The sequence below is a fragment of the Oryctolagus cuniculus genome, chromosome 6 (genome assembly GCF_964237555.1).
Source record: "Oryctolagus cuniculus chromosome 6, mOryCun1.1, whole genome shotgun sequence".
Lineage (NCBI taxonomy): Eukaryota > Metazoa > Chordata > Mammalia > Lagomorpha > Leporidae > Oryctolagus > Oryctolagus cuniculus.
In genome coordinates, this window is record NC_091437.1 from 17,474,152 (window position 1) to 17,499,577 (window position 25,426).

The 25,426-nt window shown below is 40.9% G+C and overlaps 1 protein-coding gene across 1 annotated transcript in view; it reads right to left on the reverse strand.

Annotated features, from left to right (window-relative positions):
• The window catches only part of FBN2 (fibrillin 2), a 240,425-nt gene that overhangs the window by 106,457 nt on the left and 108,542 nt on the right, over positions 1-25,426 (reverse strand). The window contains exons 9-15 of the mRNA XM_002710087.5: positions 15,921-16,073; positions 13,162-13,395; positions 12,202-12,339; positions 5,211-5,330; positions 3,829-3,954; positions 2,965-3,087; positions 1,239-1,361 (exon numbers count right to left, since the gene is read on the reverse strand). Of these exons, the coding sequence (XP_002710133.2) occupies positions 1,239-1,361; positions 2,965-3,087; positions 3,829-3,954; positions 5,211-5,330; positions 12,202-12,339; positions 13,162-13,395; positions 15,921-16,073 (1,017 nt within the window). The remainder of the gene's footprint in view (positions 1-1,238; positions 1,362-2,964; positions 3,088-3,828; positions 3,955-5,210; positions 5,331-12,201; positions 12,340-13,161; positions 13,396-15,920; positions 16,074-25,426) is intronic.

Here is a 25,426-nt window from a genome sequence, read left to right on the forward strand (position 1 = left end):
TGCCTGGTCATCGTGGCTAATTTTCATGGAATCCATTTGACGTGAGTATCCAAGAACAATTCTGACTCACTTAAAATTCAGTAGATAGTCCCCCTCATAGTACTGCCTTGCTTCTACAGTTAATTGTGTAATAGTGAGGAATAACTAAAAGCATTTGCAGTTTTTGATAAAAGTCAAAGTTCTATGGCATAAATTACTTCCATTTCAAATTTAATTAGGGTAACATCAAGTTTATGGAAACAGAACTAATAATTCCTGTTTCATGTCTTATTCTATTTCTTTATTTATTTATTTGAAAGTCAGAGTTAAACAGAGAGATAGAGAGATAGAGAGATAGATAGAGATAGATAGAGAGAGAGAGAGAGAGAGAGAGAGGTCCTGCATCCACTGGTTCACTCCCCAACTGGCCACAACGGCCGGAGCTGCGCCGATCCAAAGCAAGGAGCCTGGAGCTTCTTCTGGGCCTCCCACATGGGTGCAGAGGCCCAAGGACTTGGGCCATCTCCTACTGCTTTTGCAGGCCAAAGCAGAGACTGGATTGGGAGGGGAGCAGCCAGGACAAGAACTGGCGCCCATATGAGATGCTGGCGCTTTAGGCCAGGGCTTTAACCTGCTGTGCCACAGTGCCAGCCCCATCATGTCTTATTCTTAATTACAAAACCTAAATACATTGCATCTACAATTCAGTTATTTAATATTATCAAGGATGCCGGTCTAGGAATAAGTTTTTCTTTTTTCTGATTCTCCAGCAGTTCTGATCAGCACCTCATCAGTCTTAGCAAGGAGGATATCCAGGTTCACCATGCATTTTCTGAAAACTGCTTTAAGATATACTTTATATACCACAGAATTCTCCCAATTCAGTGCACGATTTAGTATTGTTTGGCACATTCATAGACACGTGCAGCCATCACTATGGTTGCTTGTAGAACACTTTCAGCTCCTTAAAGAGGTCCGTCAGCTGTCACCTTCCTCTCTGGCTCCCCATGTCCTCCCTCACCCAGACAGGCACTACCAGACACCCTCTCCAGCAGTCTGTCCATCCTGGGCATTTCATTCGAATGAACTCAAACACTAGGGGGTCTTTTGTGATAGGCTCCCTTCACTTGGCATGTGTTCAGGGCTTCTCCTATTTCAGCAGATGTTCTTTTTATGGCTTGATGTTACTGCACTGTTTGGATACTCTCTGTCCCTTTTCCAAAGACCATTTTGCACAGGTGGAGTAACCTTTCACTTACCAACACACACACGTCCATCCACACCCACAGCCAGGCCTGGGGGGCAGTCACAGCGGAAGGACCCTTCGTTGTTGATGCAGTGCCCGTTCATGCAGATTCCTGGGGTCTGGCATTCGTCAACATCTGCCCGGAGAGAGACAGATGCCCACCATTACTGGGGAAACTTAACTTTTTTACAGAATTCACTTGTTATCACTGCTCTCTGCTAGCAATCTTTGGTTTTCAATTCTGTAACTTTTGGAAGAACACATAAAGAAGGTAACAGATCACGTATGTATCTATAATCCATTCAAGCACATTTTCAGAAAGACTGAGTGAAAAATGCTTTAGTTTGCCCATTGAAAGAGCCTGACCAACTCCTTTTCACTGTTTCCTTGATAACCCTGCTTAATATTAAATTCAAGTCAGTTAAATGAAGCAAATTCCTAAATAATTAAGGTGAATTCTATATTTTTCCCCCACAAAAATCATACACTAAAGACAGATGTCATCTTGACACTAATTTGATCATTTCATAATAATAAGAAAGTTTTGAGGTCTCTTTCCTAATTTTCAGTCAAGTTGAATGTGCCAAATGTAATCCAACATAAACAGCTTCCACCAAAGAAGAAACGAAGTTCAAAGACAGAGCTGCAGAATCATGAAGATTTCAAGACTATGGATTACGTCTGCAATAGGAAAATGATCCAGAAGGTGGACAATGGTGAGACCTAAGTCGTCTTTATATGTGAACTTAAGGTCCTTGGTCTCATTTCCTGTGTTAAATCAGCTAACCTTGAGATGACTTCCTGGTCATAAACACAGCGAGTCAGACTGCAGCATTTCCATTTAATCTTGTACCTCATACTCCCTTTTCTTGGATAGTCAAAAAGCTGTTTTTCAGGAAAATGAGAAACAGTTTCAGCTTTCTCTCTCTGCTATTGCTGGAATTTCACTGCAACTAAAAGGACTGGGTATCAGCCTTATCGGGTATTCAGATAAGTTTGTGCCACTGAAGGCAGAAAGCATTCATTGGGGTAATTTTCTACACAGGACAACACTGAAAAAAATTGCTTCTAAGGAGAAACTGAGAATGTGTTCCGTATCACGAACTCCAGTTCTAAGAATAAACGGTATACATGTACATCTTTCCAAGAGGACTATCTTTCACTGACTACAGGGATCCCAGGAAGTAGGGTCTTCCAAACGGCTCTGTAAACCAAACAATAGAACATCCAAGTTGTCTTCCTCAAGACGATGTAAGACTATGAGGGTGTCGATATGGTTACAAAGAACCTGCAGGCTGGCTTTATGGAAAAGTGTAATTTAGACCAGTAATGAATAAGACCTTAGGGTGCTGATATGTTTACAAATGATATGTGGATTGGTATTTTTTAAAATTAATGGTAAACCAGTAATGAATAACAGTAGAAAATATAGTTTCAAGAACACACAGATTTGAAACCATTCAAGACTGTTTTTTGCCTCTTTTTATTCACTCAAAAAAATAAATTATTTCTACATTCTACCTTTCCTGTAATTTTTGTTATACCACTATCTCTTTTTGTAAAGATATTACTGCTCCCCAGACCACATCGTGTAGTTTTCTAGGTAGCTTTAGACACCTGCCGAGATGTGAATAATAGGAAATCCACATGAAGAAACTGAAGTAATTCGTGCATGGTTCATTGCGACAGCAAAGATGGTTTCAATCACAGCTGCTTCCCTATCTCAAAGCCACACGTACCAGTACAGTAACGTCCACTTGGAGCCAAGACAAATCCTGGTTTGCAGATGCACTTGAAGCTGCCATCCTCATTGATGCACATCCCATTCAAACACATGTTGGTGGTTGTGCACTCATCATGATCTGCGGAAGAAGAGGGGGTGGTGTCCACACTGGCCTCAAGGGCACCTTCCACAAACACTCAAATTCCACTGCACGAATGAGCCATGTGCTCATGATTAAAAAAAAAATACCAAGTGTATGACAGCAAATCATGAGGAGGATGGGAAGGCCTTTAGCATAAAGGACATAAAGGGAAAATGTTAAACAAATTTTGCACTAAGCTTCTGTTACAACCAGCATGAGTGTGTTTTATTTTAAGCACCAATGAAGGTCATATTTTCTTCTATAAGAAAGAATAAAGCAACAGCAAACCTTATTACAAGTGAAATAATCTGGACTTCGATTAGTGGATGAAATATAGCATGCTGCGGTGTGAACAGACCGTCTCCTGTGGGGCTTTTACATATTCCCGGATTGGGGTTACTGTCTTGTCAGTGCTGCAATCCCAACAAGAGATGTAGTAGGTGCTGCTAGTGATTATTTGAACTTAGAAAAGTAACTGCCACTTACAATTAAGAATGTACCAAACAGGGCATTTCCAGAAGCAGCCAATCACTCATGGTTATGACATTAGAAAAAAGAAAACCACCCTGTCCCTTCCCTCCTGTAGACTTATGTTAAATGCATTTATATTTTACCTACTGCTCTGAAGCACTCTCACATATGTGCTATGTAAGCTTTCATGGAAACACTATATATGGTTTTCAATAAAAATGTATATCCTTCAAAATTCTTTGGCAAGGGAGCAAAATATTTCCATACCAACACAGTTTTTTCCATCTGTAGTTAATTCAAAGCCAGCATTGCAAATGCACTGGAAACTTCCATCTGTATTCACACATCGACCGTTTTTACAAAGGACTCCATTCTGGATGCACTCATCAATATCTGAAGTGATACAGGATAGCCAAATGTTACTCTGTTATACTCACAGATTAAAAACAGTGAGATAATAAGTTAATTTTAAATATGAAGCTTATTTTTACATATACTATTTTTAACATTTTTTTTATTTGACAGATAGATAGTGAGAGAGAGAAAGAGATGGAAGCAAAGGTCTTCCTTCCGTTGGTTCACCCCCAAAATGGACGCTACAGCCGGCGTGCTACGCTGATCTGAAGCCAGGATCCAGGTGCTTCCTCCTGGTCTCCCATGTGGGTGCAGGGGCCCAAGCACTTGGGGCATACTCCACTGCCTTCCCGGGCCATAGCAGAGAGCTGGACTGGAAGACGAGCAACTAGGACTAGAACCCGGTGCCCATATGGGATGCAGGTGCTGCAGGCAGATTAACCAAGTGAGCCACAGCGCCAGCTCCCTACATATACTATTAAAGATCATATTGCTCTTAGCAAAATGTCCATCTCTCATCTGTCTTTTTTTACTGTAGGTATGTGTAAGCAACTTCACAGTTATTGTAGTAGCCGAAGAGGAAAACAAGGAGAACAGGAAATGGGGTGTGGAGGGAGCTTGAGAGAGGGCAGGGCATACAGAGGGAACTGCTGGAATAGCTGGTTTTCACACAGGGGTTGACAGACCTTAAAAGCCTGGGCAGGATGCTGGGTAAGTGTGAAGTCACTGCAGAGTTTCTGGAGTAAGAGCAATATGAGAAAACTGCTAGGGAAAGCTGACGGAAGCAACTGCCCATGGGTGAGTAAGAGGCATCAGAACATCAGCAGAGGCATCTGGCTCAAGGATTCTGAGACGAATGAGCAGCGAGGTAGACTCTGGGTGATGACAGTGGTGGGTGTAGCAGTGAACCAGAGAGTGAACATGAGGCATGCTCCGGGGCTGGACTGTGTGCAGGTTCAAAGAAAACCGGAGTTGAAAATCACTATAAATCGCAAGCTCATTTCATCAGAGAAAGGAATGCTAATGTTACGGGGGGAAGGAAACTTCCTTCTAGGGAATGAAGATGAATTAAATTTTTGTGAAGCCAAATACCACACTGCTGGGTTTTATATGCACATAGGATGTTTTACACATAAAGGAAGCATCTCTGAGAATATTAAGAAATAAATCTTTTATCATGTCATAGCACTTATTTCTTCCTGTGTCTTATTTTAATAAACGCTCCTTTAAACCTCAACAGCGCTGGGCACTGTATTTCACGGAACATTTTCCTAGGTGGAAGCAGACTGCCTCACCGATGCACGCTTGCTTGGTAGGAGTCCTCTGGAATCCAGCATGACATTTACAGTAATAGGATCCAGGTGTGTTAACACAATCTCCATTAGTGCAGGGATTTGATGTGCATTCATCAACATCTGTGGGCAGCAAAAGAAACCATTATAGACTTCACTCCATTTGTAGAAATGTTTGTTTAAAGTACATTTAGCCATCCGAATTTGAAAGAAGGCCAGTCGATGGTAATAGTCTAAATAGCACAGTATTTATAAATGAATGAAAATTCCTTTCTTCAAATACATACAGAGGCCAGTCTGAAGATTTACAAAAAATATCGCCTATAGCGCGTAGAGGGAATTTGCTTTAATCAAGAAATAATTATTTTTTCAGCTGGAATAATGCGCAATGATTAAAAGCATGGGCTCTGGAAAGAGACAGTTATGTGTTCCAATAGGTTATAATGCTTATTATCAATAGCAATCCGGGCAGGTTCATACTTACTTACTTCAATGTCATAACAAGAAAGAGAGGTTTTCAGAGATACAGATTTGTATTATGCATTGTCACTGTTACTAGTTTTAAGCAGAGGTTGATGGATCATGACATTTCTTTGTTACTGCTTTTTTGTGAACTCATATGCAATTATATATGCAGGCAGTTTGATAATATTTTGAAATAACAAACATGGAGGGGACAGAAAATGGCAGAAGACTAAAACAAAGCCTATTGTTTTCAGTAGCTTTATGTTTCTATAATATCTAGCATTGGCACAGGAATTTTTTTTGCATAAATGAATTTTATGCAAACGGCAGTTCAGAGATTAAATTTGAGAAAGTCAATGCTTTACACTGAAGGTTTTCTTCTTCTTTTTTAAGATTTTATTTATTTATTTGAAATGCAGAGTTACAGGCAGGCAGAGGCAGAGAGAGAGAGGTCTTCCATTCATTGGTTCACTCTCCAATTGGCTGCAAAGGCCAGAGCTGGGCCCATCCGAAGCCAGAAACCTGGAGCTTCTTCCAGGTCTCCTATATGAGTGCAGGGGCCCAAGGACTTGGGCCATCTTCCACTGCTTTCCCAGACCACAGCAGAGAGCTGGCTCAGAAGTGGAGCAGCCGGGACTCGAACAGGCACCCATATGGGATGCCGACTCTGTAGGTAGAGGCTTTACCCACTGAGCAACAGCACAGGGTCCTCACGGGTCTCTTCTAAGGCTTTATTCAATGCAAACCCTTTATAAAATTCAGGCACTGCCAAAACCAAGTGGCAAACTGTATAACAAATTCAGTTCATCCTCCCTAAACAAGGCCTACTACATACAGTTTTGAATACTGGCAAACTAAAAACCTGGCTAGTTGATCAGGCATAATGATTTGCCATTTCATATACATGTAGAAGCCATTAACATCTCCAATTTCAGCTAAATTGGAGAGCAGAACAAAAGAATCAATTCACAAGTTTACCATTTTAATAAACAGATTATTCCGGCCGGTGCCGCGGCTCACTAGGCTAATCCTCTGCCTTGTGGCGCCAGCACACCGGGTTCTAGTCCCCGTCAGGGTGCCGGATTCTGTCCCGGTTGCCCCTCTTCCAGGCCAGCTCTCTGCTGTGGCCAGGGAGTGCAGTGGAGGATGGCCCAAGTGCTTGGGCCCTGCACCCCATGGGAGACCAGGATAAGTACCTGGCTCCTGCCATTGGATTGGCACGGTGCGCCGGCCGCAGCAAGCCAGCCGCGGCGGCCATTAGAGGGTCAACCAACGGCAAAGGAAGACCTTCCTCTCTGTCTCTCTCTCTCTCTGTCCACTCTGCTTGTCAAAAATAAATAAATAATAAAAAAACAGATTATTCCTTTCACAGAAGTCCTTCACAAAAAAACTGGGCTCTATCAAACTCACCAACCTCATTTATGTCAACACTCAGACTGAATGCAATTAAGCCCCCTCTGGTAAAGCAGAGAAACCAAAATGAAACCTCACGGTGAATAAAATAAAAACAACAAGTAATAAAAGGATTAAATGCTTTTTCAATTCACCCAGGGAGCCCGTCTGCCCATTAAGAGTCATCACATTAAAACATGGAGTGGATAACATCGATTCTACTGAGTCAAAGGAACGAAGTGCAAGGAGGAAGCAGCTGGGAACACTAGCAAGCACATAAAGGATCAGCAACGGGTTTTCCGATATGAAGTAGCACCTCGGTATGCACTGCTGAAGATCACCTAAAGTCTTGGTGTGAACATAACTGAACTGCTATCATTAAAGAATGTCCTAGTTCATCTTGATAAGGGTGACTGTGCACCCAACAGGCAGCTCCTCGCTTGCTCCTCTCGAGAACCCACAGCCAAGGCTGCGTGGCTACGAAGGCTGTGCCTAAGATAGGCCATTACAGCCAGCATTCATTTCTGCCTTCTTAGAGCCTGAGGGACCTCATGGGGGGGTCTGGTACACAGAGGAGATGCCACAGTTGACTCACTCATTTCTTCTTTGGAAGTGAAAACAAGCACCAAAACTCTGTTAGCGACCTTATATTCTGTAAGATTTTAAAGTCCCATTGATTGCTTTTTGCTTTGTTGGAATCATAGTAGGATTGGAAATTTTAGACTGATCACCATTGGCCACTGCTGCCTTCTGAAATGTGGATTTCATGCCTCCTTTTGCCTCCTTTTTATTGTTTAACATTTCAGGACCCCCACTGGCCCATTTTGATTTTTTTATGCTTTCATTAGGGACTGGGCATTTTTAAGCAAAATTCACAGGAATTTAATACTCAAAATAAATAAATTGTGGAAAATGTTGATTATTAAAATGATTACTTAAATTTTCGAATCCTGTTGGGGTTAAGGAATGCTTGCTCTTGAAAAGCATCTTGTATGCCACTTTCAAAATGAGTTTTCTCTGCTTACAAGGGCTCTGAGACTACCTGCAGACCTACAGAAACAGGCATTTTCTTACTCTTCCAAAACATGACGATTTGAATGAAACCCACTGCTAACGGCAGGGTGACTTCAGCAGGCACCCGCAGTCACAGAATTTCACGTCAGAGCAAAAGTTCTCAAGAAAAGTAAACAAAAAACATGGTGAGTAAATATAACTGTTTTCAGACCTCGAGAGCAATTCTCATAATAGAATGAACCCCATTCTACTTTCCTCGTCTTTGATCCCTGAACACAGTCACTGCTTTTCAAGTTACACTGCTTCATCAGGTGACTCATAAAAGTTCCCAAACATCAAGGGCAGTTTGTTATTGCTTAAAACACTGGCACAATTAAAACAGTTACCACTCTTCTCTTGGGCTCTCATAATTTAAAATACTAATTCAAGTAAATCCTCCTAGCTTTTTCTGAAATGCTGATATGTTCTTTATAGACTTAAGCTGATTATAAGCATATACTCCAAAGAGCCTAGCATTAAACATTAAAAAACTTGTTTCCTGCCAATATGTTCTAACTTTAAGCTATGTTTCTGTGGATTAGAACAGCTAGAAAACCCTGCAGGGATTTTAACATTGTGGGGTTAAATGGTGAGACCCACCCAGAATGGAACCATTTGTGATAATGTTTGGGTAAAACACAGATGTTTCAAGGTTTATTTTAACAGAGTATCTGTGCAGACATATGGGGAAAATGGAATTAAAAGATAAGTTTATTTTGGGGCAAAAAATTTTTGAAACCAGGCGTTATTTTATGTAATATGCACTTTTCATGAACCTTCTGAAGACCCTTGTATGCATGGACTTCAAAAATTTTTCCACCAAATAAATGACTTTTTTTTCATGAAAGGTAGAGAGACACAAAAGGAGACTGGAGAAGGGGGAGGGAAGGAGAGAGAGAGAGATAGAGAGACAGAGGGAGGGAGGGAGGGAGAGAGGAGACAAATATTAACAGATAAGCGCAGCCAATAAAATTTCAGTTTGATAGACTGTAGTTGTGTATATATGTACAAGAGGGGATGTTTTATATATCACATACTTATAATCATATTTTCTATATTGTACCAAACATCTCTGCACAAACTCCTTGAGAAATTTAAATGGCTGGAACACATCCCAACTTATTTTTTTTATAAGGCCAGTATTACCATGACACCAAAACCAAATATATAATAAGTAAGGAACATCATACACCACTATCCTTCACAAACACAAATGTAAAAATTTCAAAAAAATATTTTTCTATTCAAATTCAACAACACAAAAAGAATAACCCATTATAATCAACAGAGTTATCGCAGGAATATAAAAAAGTAACCATATTAATAAGTTAAAAAATAAAATTCCAAATTCTAATCTTAGGAGAAGCAGAAAAATAACCTGACAAAACATTTATCCCAGATAAAATATCTCCAGATGGCTAAGAGGAAACTTCCTCAACTTGGTAAAACATATTTTAAAAAACTGTGCAGCTAATGTCCAGCTTAAACTTAAAACACTGAATGCTTCCCTTGGATTACAGACAAAACAAGGGTACTGAACCTCACTGCTTCTATTTAACGCTGTACTTGAGGTTCTAACCACAGCAATAAGGCAAGAAAACAAGAGGAAGATATCCATATTTAAAAGAAAGTTAAATTGAAACAAAAAATGTATCATTTATGGTAACATCAAAGAATGAAATACTTAGGGATAATCCTGATGAACACAAGAAAGAACTGTGCACTGGGAGAGAACATACATATCCCCAGATGGCGGCCAAAACCCAACTCTAGGTAGGCCACCGTAAGCAGCCAGGACTCCATCCTGGTCTCCCACATGGGCAGCAGGGGCCCAAGTACTTGGGCCATCACCTACTGTCTTCCAGGCAAATGGGCAGGAAGCTGGGTCAGTTGTGTCAGAACATCAGTTCCTATATTATTTACTTTTTGGGAAATGACAAAATGAGTATAAAAGCAATATGACATATAAAGGACTTAGAATAGCCAAGACAGCTTTGAAAAAGAACATAGTTGGGGAACTCATTCGACCCGATTTCAAAACATTAAAAAGTCACAGTTACGAGGAACTGATGTAAATACAAACAGATCAATGGAACAGGTCCAGAAATAGACAACATGTATGGACAACTGATTTTCAAGAAATGTGCAATAGAGAAAACATACTCTTTTCACCAGATGGTAACAGATACTGATACACAACAACATTAACTTTGGTCCATACTTCATATAATACAAAAAAAAAAAAAAAAAAAAAAACTGAAATGAACCAAAAACAATCAATTAAAATGGAATTTGGGGCATCACAACTTTCAAGTCCGCCACTGATTTTGCAGGGAAATGTCTTGTGAATTCCTCTTGCGGATAAACCTTTTGTGTTCGACCTAGAAGAAATGTGAGGATGCTGTAGCAGCTGTTTGCGAGGAAGGGTCCGTGAGCCCCTAGAGGCTACTGAAATGATGAGATGCAGATTAAAATCTTTTACCTTTCTCATCTTGCTAACAATTTCGCTGACTTCGAAGGTAGGGGTTATGCTTTAGCACAGATTAAGGCAGCGCCAGCAAACTGCTGTATTAGCCACTGTCATGAATTCACAGTGTGTCAACAAAACCAGTCATTTTAACTTAAAAAAAAATCAATCATCAAGCAGTAAGAATTCATGATGTTATATCTTGCCCCTTAAGAATACATTATAAAAAAGTGTGATAAAATGAACATTACACATTGTTGTTGCTGACTGAAGTGTCACGAGTGTTCCAAAGAAAAGTGTTTGTGCAACTGTTGGAGTTCTATGCCAAATTAGCAGCCTTTCTCAAAGAATACTATTTGCACTTCAAGGATGATTGACAAAGCAGTTATGCAGATCTGTGGCAGAAGGATTCTTAAAAACAATGAAGTCAATCTGTCACCATAATGAAAACAACAGGCTAGATTTGATGATAGGTTAAAACTGAACCTAAAAAGTGACAGTACGCAGCAAGTGTTTTTACTACTATGTGCTTGACTGTTCATCAATATTTAAAGACCTTTCTAATGAATTTAATTGCTCCATTATCAAGTGTGATTTCTTTGACAGGAAAATAGCAAAATACACCAACTTCAGAAAGATCCATATAACACGGTGAGCCAACATATTTTAAATGACCAATTCATGTTACAAAATTCAGTAGAAGTACCAGACCGACCAGTGGCCTTAGTGTAACAAAGCACAAAAAGCTAAGTGACATAGATTCAGATTCTACACTACAACTAAGCCTTAAGAATGCTTCTTTGCTGACTTTAGTGGAGTAACAAAAAGAATGTTCACAATTAACTGAAAAGTCCATGAGGTATTCCTCCCCTTTTCCTACTGCCTATCTGTTTGAAGATGCATTATCATTGTATCCTCCAACCAAAATAACATATTGCAACAGATTAAATACAGAAGCAGACACGAGGATTCAGCTGGCTTCTATTAAGGGAGACATTAAAGAGATTTACAAAAATGCAAAACAATGGCAATGGTTTCAAAACTTTCTGTTTTAGAAAATACAGTTTGTTATAAAAATGTTATGTTAATATGCAGTGGGCTTAATATTGTTATTTTAAAATTAATACATGTTTGAAAAAATTTATCTGATTTCCAAGGTAATTATTAAAAGATATAAACAATAATTTTTCAGTTTAGATGGCTCTGAGACCAAAGCATTTGAGAACTATTATTCTAGAGTATCAGATTTTAGTGGACTTTTATCATCTTGTCATCATTTAAAAATGGATTCATCCTCCCACAAACTGTTTTCAAAATATATCCACCATAAGGAAGATTCTTTTTCATCTTTATATGAGGAATAGCAATGCTAAGGAGGAAGGAACAGGAGAGTCAGAGACAGAAATCACAACACTTAGGGCCTAAAGGCTGAGAATTCTCTTAATGTCCCAACGCAACAGCAAACTAAGGAGGGCACGGGGAACGGTATGCAATAGGAGACAGCTCAAAAATTAGTTTTACTTCAAGACTTTTGATGTTGTTAAATATTTTGTCCTATTTGTTCTAAAAGTCTAAGGGATATTAAAAAACTCAAGGGTTAGAGAACCATGAACTCACCTATGCAGTCTCCATTTGCATCCTGCTTATAGCCCATGTTGCACTCACATCGGTAGCTAGAGACAGTAGGTATACAGCGCCCATTTAGACAAAGATTAGCATGGTGTTTACAGATGTCTATTGTCTGGTTCAGGATGGCTATGGAAAATCAAAGCACAAGTAATATGTGAATTAGTCGTCTTAAATTGGGACACATGGTTTTAACTTGCATTTGTTAAGTCTGGAGACTTGCCCCTAACAATGTCTTTTAAAAACTTCAGGAATGTTCTACTGCGCATGTGAGTATCTTCCATTTCTTTCTTCTAACTGTTGATTATTCAGAGAGAGGACGCAGGCAACATGCCAAAAAGAACAAACATAGCACTGTAGGATATCATTAAATATTACTAGCAAGAGCAATGCTTAACAAAACCATGAATGTCAACGTCATCAACACAAATGCCAATCCTGGTCTGAATCCAACTTCTCTCAGTTTCTTAAGCAATTTAAAGAAAAAGAATGAGGAAAAGCAACATGTGCACATTAAAGCAGGGGCAGAGGCACAGAGCAAGACCCGTCCAGTTTTTTATGTCAGTTGAGAAAGGACAGTGGAATTTAATTCAGTGGATACATGAAGAGGCCTGCTGTGATGGCCAAATGAAATGCACAGGGACCCAAACACGGGCATTGTGGTGGCATTACCCAGAATGCACTACTATAAGGCTCTTGTCTATACTTCACAGGGCCTGGACCACACATTCTTTTCCCCAGCTTAGCAGAAAGTTCATGAAACAGACATATATTCTCCTAAGTTTAGTATTACTATATTTTTTTATACCCAGAAACAGATGTTCTCTCTTTCTCCCCTACTCAGCCCCCTGCCCCAACACACACCTCTTTTGAAAAATAAAAGCAAGGTAGATATATATTATAAAATGACTTGATGCAGAAAACAAGAATCCATGGTAAATGATCACTTACTCAATCCAGTGATGATGGGTCCCTGGCCCCCAGCTCCCACACCGGCGCCCCCTACACCAGGAGAAAAGCCATTGCTTCCAGGGATGGGGATGAAGCCTGCCCCTCCTGGGCCATAGCCATTGCCGTTTCCATTTGGGGCAAAGCCGTTCCCCCCAGCACCTCCTGGCCTGGCACCAGCACTCCCTGGAATCGCTCCAATTGGAAGTCCATCCATGCAAAGTCTGCGATATTCATCTAGAAGAACAGAAAGTTCAGTGAAACACAAATGGATGTCCTTCTACATACCAGAAGCAACTAACAGGTTGCTAAGCTCATTTTTAGCTAACCTAAGCTATACAAGGTGAATAAGTAGGTTACTATCTTCATAAAGGTTTTCAATGCTATCTCTGATAGGGAAAAGGTACAGATATTTCAGGAAAAATTTAAAACCTAAATGCCACATTATTTTAACTGAGTTGCATACCCAATTATTTGTATGTGCATTTTAATTATATGCTTCTAAGTGCAACTAAAAAACTCCAGGTGTAGCTGTGAATGCATGAAATGTTTAAAAGCTTTAGGTAATTCATTGTATATCTTTTCTATATGTTAATCCTCATTAAAGACTACATCAACAGATTTTCCAGTCTCTTTTCTTCCCTTTAGGAATTACATACTAAAATTCCTACAAAACAGTTATGTTTTCTACTGTAAATTTCAGTAGCAAACAATATCAAGGAAGCTTTGAATCTGTTCCTTGTTTGTCCAAGTAGCAAAACTGAATAATGAGAAGAATGTATGGGCATTTCAAACAATTTGTAGAAAAACAGAACTAAGGATGTTTATTCTGGTGCAAAACAATTTTGAAATTTATGTATGTCTTTTTCATAATACACGTTTTTACTGAAGTGCTTTAAGACTCATGGTATGCATGAATTTAAAAATCTTCTTTTACCAAAACAAACCTATCTCTTAATTTCATTTTCCATAACCTTGTGGAAGTATCCTCATAGCAACTAAACTATTTCCTTAACTGTTTGCAGAATTAGAATATCAGAAGAAATAAAAATTATTAATTATATACTACTAGTGGAAAAGGAAGTCTCAAAATCATCTACTAGCCATTAACTCTGCTTTCTGTATTTAATATTGTTGGTGTTTTATTGTTTTTAAAATTTTCAATGAATGCATTTTGATGCTTTTCCACTGTAAGAGTACATATAGGTATTTATATTTATACTTCAAACATTTTAATCATTTTCATGACATAATTCAACATAAAGATAAAATGTCAAAAATATCACCTTTATATTAATGTGATAAAAATTAACATTTTGCTACTCATGTGATATGTAAAAAGAGGAGCTACTTCTCATTCATCCTTAAGTAATTTGCCAATGTAGCTTCATGTATAAGTCAGGTACTGTAACAAAGTGAATGAGACGTACCTTCAAACTCTTGGATTATTAATTTTCAAGGTAATGAGAAGCGAGGAAATACCTTCAAGGAGTGTGATATTAAAAGCTGAAGGTATTCCTGATTAAAAGAAAATACAAATGCAGGTAGAATTTTGTTACTCAGAGAGTATGCAAACTCTGGAATGAAAGATCAGGAGGTTTAAAAACTGCATTGAAATACACTCAAAATAACTATTAAAAATATAGTCATGAGCCACAAAATGACATTTTGGCCAATGACAGACTGCACATACAATGTGGTCCCATAAGATTATAACGGAGCTGAAATACGCGTGTCACTTAGTGATCACTGTACTGTCCTAGCAGAACACATAACTCACAATTTTTGTGGTGATGCTGGTGTAAACAAATCTAGAGTGCTGTCAGTTATAAAAAATTGTAACTCATAATTGTGCATAGTACATAATATGTGACAATGACATTGAGCACCCATGTTACTGGGTTATACATTTAGTAAGCCATGTTTTAAATAATTATTTTAGAGGATATCCTACTTATTAAGAAAAACTGACCATAAAAGAGTGTGCGCTGGCCGGCGCCGCGGCTCACTAGGCTAATCCTCCGCCTAGCGGCGCCGGCACACCGGGTTCTAGTCCCGGTCGGGGCGCCGGATTCTGTCCCGGTTGCCCCTCTTCCAGGCCAGCCCTCTGCTGTGGCCCGGGAGTGCAGTGGAGGATGGCCCAAGTGCTTGGGCCCTGCACCCCATGGGAGACCAGGAAAAGCACCTGGCTCCTGGCTCCTGCCATCGGATCAGCGCGGTGCGCCGGCCGCAACGCGCCGGCCGCGGCGGCCATTGGAGGGTGAACCAACGGCAAAGGAAGACCTTTCTCTCTGTCTCTCTCTCTCACTGTCCACTCTGCCTATCAAAAAAAAAAAAAAAAAAAAAAAAAAAGAGTGCGCGCTCTGTGCCGTCAGCAGCACCCTCCTATATCTCGTATATACTGTGTCTCAGAGGTCGTGTTGAGTGACAGACCTGCATCACCCAGGTTAGTGCAAGCATACACATTACTCCGTGGTGTTTGTCCCAGGACAAAACAATCTATACATGTAGACCCATCAGGAAGTGACACGGGACTGGGCCTGCACAGAAAGAAGTCAATGCAGCTTGCAGGCATCTGTCTGATGTTACTTATCAAGCGTTCTCAAAACTGACCCTGACTGAGCAATGCCACTCTACCCCCAACAGGTTGAACATTCTATCCGGAATCCAAAGGCAACTTGACTCCAAGGAGAAGAGCAGAGTGCAGGGCTGTGTGTCACTGCCCTGACACTGTCTGTCTCGCAGCAGGAGCCCGCACTCACCAGAGCCTCTGACGGGACAGGCCTCGGGAATGGTTCCGACGCCCCAGCAGTGGCCGGGCTCACAGCAGCACTGCATTTTCGTCATTCTGCCCGGGAGCTCTTGTGCACAGCGACCGTTCACCAGGCCCGAGAAACACGTGCCTGTTCTCTGATCTGAACACATTGAAATAAAACAGAAGACATGACAGTTACCTTCGGCTCTTACAGCGATCATATCACACACTGGAACAGAGTCTTTGTGAAATGAATGCCTTTACCTCCTCTATCCTTTGTTCTCTTACCTTCAAGACATTTATTTCTTGACTCATTTATCCAGACGACTGAGCACCTACTGCATGCTACATCCCAGGGATCCAAAACTGAAGGACATGGAGCAGGCGCAAGGGCCAAGCTCAGGAAGAAGCCATGCCTGGACGGGTCTGGAGCTTGCAGGAAGCAGCACCCCAGTCCCAAACCTCAGCTGCCTGCAGATGGGCACTGTTCTGTGCCACTGAGGTTCTGACTTGTGCTGTGCACACAGATGACTGATACAGGGGCATCTGAGCATAGTCTTCATTAACGTGAAGGCGTGAGCAACAGGGAGTCTCTGAGGTAAAACCAGCTCAAAAGAAAGACAAAGATTCATGTGCACAGAGGAGACCAGAAGAAATGAGCTCAGAGGCAGAGAAAGGCCAAGAGGCAGGGCCCTGGACATGGCCTGTGAGGGCCTTCTGGGTGTTATTTAGAGGGTGTGAGAGTTGTGCACCAGCTTTACTTAGAGAAAAGACAACGGCTTGCATTTTTAAGTCAGTCATCTCTTCGGCTGCTACGAGAACTGACCGTAGTGAGGGCGGGAGGACCAATGGAGAGGAGTCTGGGAACATTCAGCTGACATATGAGGCTGCTAGCAGGGAAGATGATGACAGTGAGTGAGTGACAGACAATGGGCACCGGCGCGGGTGTGAGGCCTCGACGAGGAAGTCCTGGACATTTGCCAGGTTTTTAAGTGGCACAGCTGAGATGGGGATGAATGCAGCAGAAACACTGGAAGGACACTAGGAAGGTTCTCTGTAGAGCCGGCTGCATTTGGCATGTTGAATAAGTGAGCCTGGAACCAGAGAGCAGGCAGGCTGAAGACACACACTGCCGAGTTCTCAGGAGGCTGGATGAGACCTTTTCAAGAACAAGGTGCACCTGATTATGTCTACTGGTGATCAGAATGAGTGGGGCGAGAACTGAGAAGCAGCCACAGGGTCTGGGAGAAATTCTGCGGTAAGGAGTCTGTCCATTAAACCACAGAATTCCAGGTAGGGAAATTACGAGACCCAATATGACTGACAGAAGTCACTCGACTGGATCAGAACTCTAGAAGACAAGTTATAAAAACTAAAAAAGACTGCATAAAATAAAAAAGTGAATAAGGCTAAGAAATCAGTATCATCTGTGAACTCTGTGGGTTTATAACTTACATTCTTTTTATTTTAACTAGTGGAAAAAATTTTGAGCCAAGTTAACTATTTTGTTCAACTTTTATCAAGATGCTTTCAAAGAAGTTTGGATATGATCACAGGAAAGACATAAACAGCCACGCACTGCATTATCCGTGATGTAGATCGAAACTATTCACTGCAACAATCCTATTAGCAGATAAAGTCAAAACTATCAGCACTAGGTCGTGTTTAAGATAAGCACACTATTTTCTTAAATGGTCTACGTTGCTTCTATGTTTTGGTTTGCTTCTAAGCTACCTCGAAATAAAACTGACTTTAAGATATTCCATGCAAGAGTCAGAATGCTTTTTTCTAGGCTACTCCCTCCCTTCTCCCCTGTAAAAAAAAAAACAAAAAACAAAAAACAAACAAACAAAAAACCAATGTGTCCAAAAGCAAAGCACAGAGTTTGATGCAGACATGTTTAAAACTTTAAGAGTAGGATCGCTGCTTGGCCTTCTGGCCAAGAGCAAATGTAAAACTTCAGAGTAGGGCTTGGGCAGAAAGCCCCACTGCAAATAATTTCAAGGTAGATTTCTATTCCCAAGAATGATCCATCACAACAAACGATGGATTCAGGATTGTATAATTCTGAATTTTCTGGCCTGCCACACTCCTCAAGAATAGAATATAAATTAGCAAAGTCCCGGCCGGCGCCGTGGCACACTAGGCTAATCCTCCGCCTTGCGGCACTGGCACACCAGGTTCTAGTCCCGGTTGGGGCGCCGGATTCTGTCCCGGTTGCCCCTCTTCCAGGCCAGCTCTCTGCTGTGGCCAGGGAGTGCAGTGGAGGATGGCCCAGGTGCTTGGGCCCTGCACCCCATGGGAGACCAGGAGAAGCACCTGGTTCCTGCCATCGGATCAGCGCGGTGCGCCGGCCGCAGCGCACCGGCCACGGCGGCCATTGGAGGGTGAACCAACAGCAAAAGGAAGACCTTTCTCCCTGTCTCTCTCTCTCACTGTTTAAACTCTGCCTGTCAAAAAATAAAAAAATAAAATAAAAAAATAAGTAAATTAGCAAAGTCCCAAACTTAATAATCACTTAATGTATGAAATGCAACCTGTGCTACAAGGCAGGATGAAGTGGATGCAAGTATTTCTCTCTTCCAGTCTTCGACAAGGAAGAGGTGGCAGCTCAAGGACTGAAAAAACAAAATCAAAACCCATAAACCATGTACTTGGATCTGGAGCCCTGGTTTTACACCCAAGTATTAACTGTTTGATGTAGAACTATATTTAACCTTTATTACTCAAAGGCACAGAGGACAGTTTTAAAATTCCAGAGTTGGGCTTGTTTCTAGCACAGCGATGGCTTAGCTACCCAAAATCTGCCTCCCAATTAAAATAATGTGGATAAAGTATGGAAACACTTTACAAAATCACGCCGTGGTGAAAGGAAGGGTAACAGGAGCCCCCAAATGAGATGACAACGGGAGGTGAGTGGGCAGCAGGGCTCTGGCTTGAATTTAACTCTGCAGACTCTGAACTGCATCTCCAAGAGTTTGATAGGGCCCAAAGTCTAAGAGATAAAAAGCCCATTATGTAGAACAGAATGCCCTTATAAAGTAGGGATCCAGGTGGCACTAACATTATATATTGGTATTGTGCGGAGTGAGCAAGGTGAGAAACCTGTCTTTACTTGATACTGTATGATGAAAAAGGAAGATCTCCCTAAGAATGTGCAACCACAACCTTGTCCTCACCAAAAAGCTTTGACAACTTGTCTCATACTAGGCTTTTGGTCTGCAAAATGTCAAAGAAGAGGAGATTCTTCAAGAAACTCACAAAAGCCAAGACAAATAGAGAACTTAGTGTAAGTGAAAGTTTCAGAGGATGCCCATAAATTCTTTCCAGGGAAAAGGAGTAGCTAACAGTAAAATAAATAAACACACAAAGAAATAAGACTCAATGAACCAAACTGGTTGATTAAACAGCCTATTTCAGATACTGGAATGGTCAGACCAATTCTGACAATTATTACTGTAAAATATTGCTAATTAAATAGCCAAATTATATTTAATGTTTTTAAAGCAATTAAAGTCTGAAAATATAAACAAGGGGTAAAGAACCCATAAACATTGAAAGAACAGATTTAAGAGCTCAATTTTCATAAATGAAGACTGTTATAACTGAACTAAAATATCTGAATATTAAACAACTGTATTGTATGTGGATAAAGAGATAATTATTGAGCAGGTAGAAACAGATAACTGTCAAAGTCATCCAGAGAGACACAGAAACGAGAATGGGCACTGTAACACAGTGGGTTAAGATGCTTCTTTGGACACCCATGTCCTGTATCAGAGTACCAGGTATTAAGTCCCAGCTCCACTTCCCATTAAGCTTCTTGCTAATCTGCCTAGGTTGACAGCAGATGATGGCCCAGGCACCTGGCCTTCTGCCATCGATGTGGCACACCAGATGGAGTCCCTGGCTCCTGGCTTCAGCCTGGCCCAGCCCTGGCTGTTGTGGGCATGTGAGGAGTGAACTAGTGTTTCAAAGATCACTCTCTCTTTCAAATAAATATGTAATCTTAAACAAAGAAATGAGAAGTATCAAAAAGAGATAAGGAAATACGGAAGTGAGTGTGCAAGGGTAATATACATTCAGTAGGAGTACTACAAAGAGATGGGTGGCAGAATGGGAAGCGGCAATATTCAGCAGATACCACTCTAAGAACTTCCTGGATCTAAGAGGTCCACTACATTGAAGGTGCGATTAAAAATAAAAGATACTAACTTTCTACATCACTGCAGAACAATAAGAGACACAACGAAGATCTAAAAGTAGGTAGCAAGTCAAGACAGATGATCTGCCAAGGGCATGGTATTGGTGAAAACATCAAGTGCCAACTTCTGAATGAGCTCCTAAGGACAGTGGGAACACAATGGAGTCAACCTGCCCCTGTGACGTAACAGCTGCCATTCTGATGTCCTGTGCCCCAGGACACCAGGCTCTCACAGAGCAAGCTGCCACCATTTTCAGGCAAACACTGAAGTTTGCCACCAGAAATGTTTTATATGGGGCCAACGTTGTGGCGCAGCGGGTTAACAGCCTGGCCTGAAGTGCCGGCATCCCATATGGGAGCTGGTTTGAGACCTGGCTGCTCCACTTCCAATCCAGCTCTCTGCTGTGGCCTGGGAAAGCAGTCAAAGAAGGCCCAAGTCCTTGGGCCCCTGTACCGTGTGGGAGACCTGGAAGAAGCTCCTGGCTCCTGGCTTCGGATCAGCACAGCTCTGGCTGTTGTGGCCAATTGGGGAGTGAACCAGCCGATGGAAGTCCTCCCTCTCTCTGCCTCTCCTCTCTCTGTGTAACTCTGACTTTCAAATAAATAAATAAATCTTTAAAAAAGAGAAAAGAAATGTTTTATATGATAGGAAATGTTGAAAAAGCTATTTCAGGTAAAAGGAAAAGGATTCCACTGGAAAGCCGGAGATTTACCAAGGAAAGATGATTAAAAAACATTACTAGATATGTGGGTAAATGGAAAAAGCAATTTAAAGAGTGGTGATTAACTTGTTGCATATGAAGGAGGGATCATGTGGTAAAATTTTTAAAAGTTAGGAGATCAAAGTTTAATAATAATCTTTTATCGTTTAATAAAGATAAACCACAAGCTAATTTTTGACTTTATATTACATGTGTATCTTAAAGCAGATAGGGCAGGCACTGAAAGTACAGAAATAAAGTAAATAATTTCTTAAAGAGTAGAATAGGACATGACTCAATCTAAAAGAAAACAAGAAGGTGGAAAGACAGAACAGCAACAAAAACCCTAAAATAAACAGGAACCTTGAAGCACACAGTAGAAATAAAAACTCTATTAGTACTGTAATAAACTCAAAAGGATTTAAATCTCAGTTGTAAAGACAGGGATTTCCATACCGTGCACAAATGAAAGAGAACAAAGTAGATAGAAGCTGTTTAAAATTGACAGTTAAAACCTATGAAAGTGGAAAGATTCAGAGGAAGAATATAAAATAGACTTAGACTTAAAATTCTTCACTTCTGTTACCAAAAAGTGAGAAAAAAAGAGATAAAATAGACAATCATAAAATATTCTGAAACAGAATAAGAATTTCAGAAAGTTAATAAGTAATGAACAAAGGTTCAATTTACCAGGAAAATACGATACTTTTAAAAACTTATCTCCTTATAACATGGCATCAAAGCACACAAAACAAAAACTTGCAAAGCTACATGGTAAATCTGATAAACTGATCTTCACTGTGGAATATCTACACAAGTGTTTCAGTAATTCATACACAGTGGATGAAATCTTACAGGCACAGAGAAAATGGGTCTAGCACACTTAACAAGTCTGATCCGATGGATGTACCTAGAATCTAGCTTCACCAGCTGGAAAGAGGATGTCCTTTACAAGACAACACAGAAAATTTCTAAGCACTGATTATTCACTAAGCCATAAAGAAAACACCGCACGTCAAAGGACTGGTATGGTATGACTATATTCTCTGAACACAGTGCATGCCTGAATGAAGTCAGAAATCACAAAGAAGCCAAAGAAACTCCATACACTTCTAAAGGTCTGGTGGTCCAAATACAGGGTCACACGGGAAATAAAGCACTGGGTGTAAAATGAGTGCATAGGGCATGGAAGGCCATGACACGGTGGCAAAAACAACCTAAATGAAAGATCCTGGTGAACAAGACCCCAGCAGAAGGAACAGGCCATCAAGGAGGGAGGCACCTTTCTCCGAAGGGAGGAAGGAACCTCCACTGTGATATGGCCTTGACTAAACAAGTTCAGAGTTGGTGAACTCAAGGGGCTTCCACAGCCTAGACAGCTCATGGCAAGAGCCTCGGGGGATTGCTGACGTCATAAATAAGAGTGCCAATTGTCAAATCAACAACGGGAGTCACTGGGTACGTGCTCCCCACGTAGGATCTCTGTCCTTAATGTGTTTTACTATGAAACTTAAAGACAACACTACTAGTCGAGCAATACCCTATACCTTGAGCGGTTGTGTGAGGGCAGCCTGTTGAAATCCTTGCTTAGTGTATACTAAGTTGATCTTCTGTGTATGAAGGTAATTGAAAATGAAACTTGATGAAGGGCGGGATGGGAGAGGGGGTGGGAGAGGGGAGGGCCATGGGAGGGAGGGAGGGAGGTTGGTGGGGGGAAGCCACAACAATGCAAAAATTGCACTTTGTAAATTCACATTTATTAAATAAAAATAAAATAAAATAAAATCTTTACTAAGTAAAAAAAAAAAAAAAAAGAGTGCATAGCAGGCACTCTTCAGGGATCCATTCTGTAACAGGCCCAAGCCTGGGCATCTGCAGTTGTATCAGGAGGCAGTGATAGTCTGTAATTCCATTTCACACTGCACTCTGAGTGCATAATGCCACACAGCACACAGGCACTAACACCTGAGCATCCCAAGCACAAATCCCAAAGCGCTCGAAAACCCAGAACGTTTGAGCGCTGACATGACACCACAAACAGAAAATTTCACATCACAAAGTTTGTTTCAAGCTCAAAGCTATTTAAAATGATACATAGGGCCGGCGCCGCGGCTCACTAGGCTAATCCTCCGCCTAGCGGCGCCGGCACACCGGGTTCTAGTCCCGGTCGGGGCGCCGGATTCTGTCCCGGTTGCCCCTCTTCCAGGCCAGCCCTCTGCTGTGGCCCGGGAGTGCAGTGGAGGATGGCCCAGGTGCTTGGGCCCTGCACCCCATGGGAGACCAGGAAAAGCACCTGGCTCCTGGCTCCTGCCATCGGATCAGCGCGGTGCGCCGGCCGCAGCGCGCCGGCCGCGGCGGCCATTGGAGGGTGAACCAACGGCAAAGGAAGACCTTTCTCTCTGTCTCTCTCTCTCACTGTCCACTCTGCCTGTCAAAAAAAAAAAAAAATAAAAATAAAAAAAAAAAAATAAAAAAAAAATAAAATGATACATAAAATTACATTTAGGCTATGTGTATAAGAAATAGAAACGAATTTTTTATTTAGACTTGGTTCTCATCCCCAAGATATCTCATAAAGTATATGTGATTATTTCTCCAAAAACTCTGAAATCCAAAACAGTTCTGTTCCCAAGCACTTCTGATAAAAAGATATTCATCTATTTTATTATTTACATTTATAGACATGCCAGAATGACTAATAAAAATAAAAAGTTCATTTAAAGTTTTTATGAAATAGTTTCTCACTATGTATTTTCTCAAGGAATATACACTGTCACGTCATTAAACCAAAAACATTTTTGATGTTAGAGAGGAATTTTTAAATAAAAAAATTGATAAGTAATATTCTCTGATTAGTCCTATAATATGTACTGAAGAAACTAAGTCCCACAGGGAGCAGCAACAGAGAACTGTAAAGTACATCATATTGTTTTCGTAAATTCCACAAGTAGTCTCCTCTGTTAACAGGGAGACAGGCAATCTGCTTCCAATTCTGTGAGCCAAAACCTACCATACAGACTGGCACAGCGCCTCACAGTTAAGGTCATCTGAAAGGTGTATGTTTTTGGTAGATTTATTTTACTTATTTGAAAGGCAGGGTGATCAAGAGAGAGGGAAAAACAGAAAAAGATCTTCCATCTGGGAATACTCCCCAAAAGGCTACAATAGCCAGGGCTAAGCCAGGCCAATCCCAAGAGCAGGGAACTCCATCCAGGTTTCACACATGGACACTTGGGCCATCCTCCACTGCTTTCTCAGGCACATTAGCAGGGAGCTAGACCAGCAGCAGAACAGCCAAACTGGAACTCTGATAGGAGTTGCCAGTGTTGCAGACAGCAACTTAACCTATTGCACCATAACACCAGCCCATGAAAAGGTATATTTCAAGGCAAACCAGAGGCTAGAAGTTACCACACTTTCTTTTGTGTGTCTGCGATTTCAAGGCTTTTGGAAGTACTGTATTAAAAATAAAAGTGTCACATGGAAGAATATTTGGAATAAGAGAACCTGATAAAAGTAACAGCAGTTCAGGCACAGCATTCCTTGAAACAGGGAACTGTTAGGGAAAAAGGCAAAAGAGCCGTAAAAACAAAACCCTCTAAATGCTTGGTATTTGTTTAACTGTAGAACTGATATGTCATAAGTAATGAAAGACGTCTCTTCCTCCAATCAGCTCCTATCACCCCCACTACACTTCCTGAATAAGGCTTACAGGAGTCTTATTCACAACTACTCGGAGAGAGGAAGTAATTCATCTCTTCTGATTAAAATATAAGTCTATCTTGAAACACAATAATAGCACACTTATCATAGTTTCATGGGTTGACATTTAGTCTAAATTTGATTTAAGAGAACAAATGGTTAATTATACAATGTGATGAAACCTTGGTAAAAGTAGGGGTTGTACCATGAAATAAATATGTCTCCTGTTGAATGAGCTGTGCTCATTAAAAAATGAAGGGTTCAGCCAGGAAACATGGACCAGGTTAGCCCAGGTCAGAGTGAGACTAGGTGTTTGATAAATGACAGCCATTGTCTCCGTCATTGGCTGGTCTGGCTCCAGCCTGGGTCCCCCTTGATTAATTTTGCAGATTCTCACTATTCCTAACATATGCTCATGTGAATGTCCACGTTCACATCATTCAAGAGTAACTAGAAGTAGGTGCAATGAAAGAAACAGAAACGCTGTGGCTCCCCTGCGTCCTTCTTCCTTTAAAATACGTGGGCTCTTCAGAAAGTTCATGGAAAATATATCTTCTGAAAAAACTACACATGGATTTCCATTTCTATTTTGCACTCAAATATATCTAGCTTTTTTTTTTTTTTTTAAAGATTTTATTTATTTATTTGAGAGGCAGAGTTACAGATAGAAAAACAGAGAGACAGAGAGAAACGTCTTCCATTCGCTGGTTCATTCCCCAAATGGCTGCAATGGCCGGAGCTGGGCTGATCCAAAGCCAGGAACCAGGAACTTCTTTGGGGTCTTCCACATGGAATCAGGGCCCAAACATTGGGCCATCTTCCACTGCTTTCCCAGGCTATAGCAGAGAGCTGGATCAGAGGAGGAGCAGCTGGGACATAACCAGACGCCCATATTGGATACTGGCA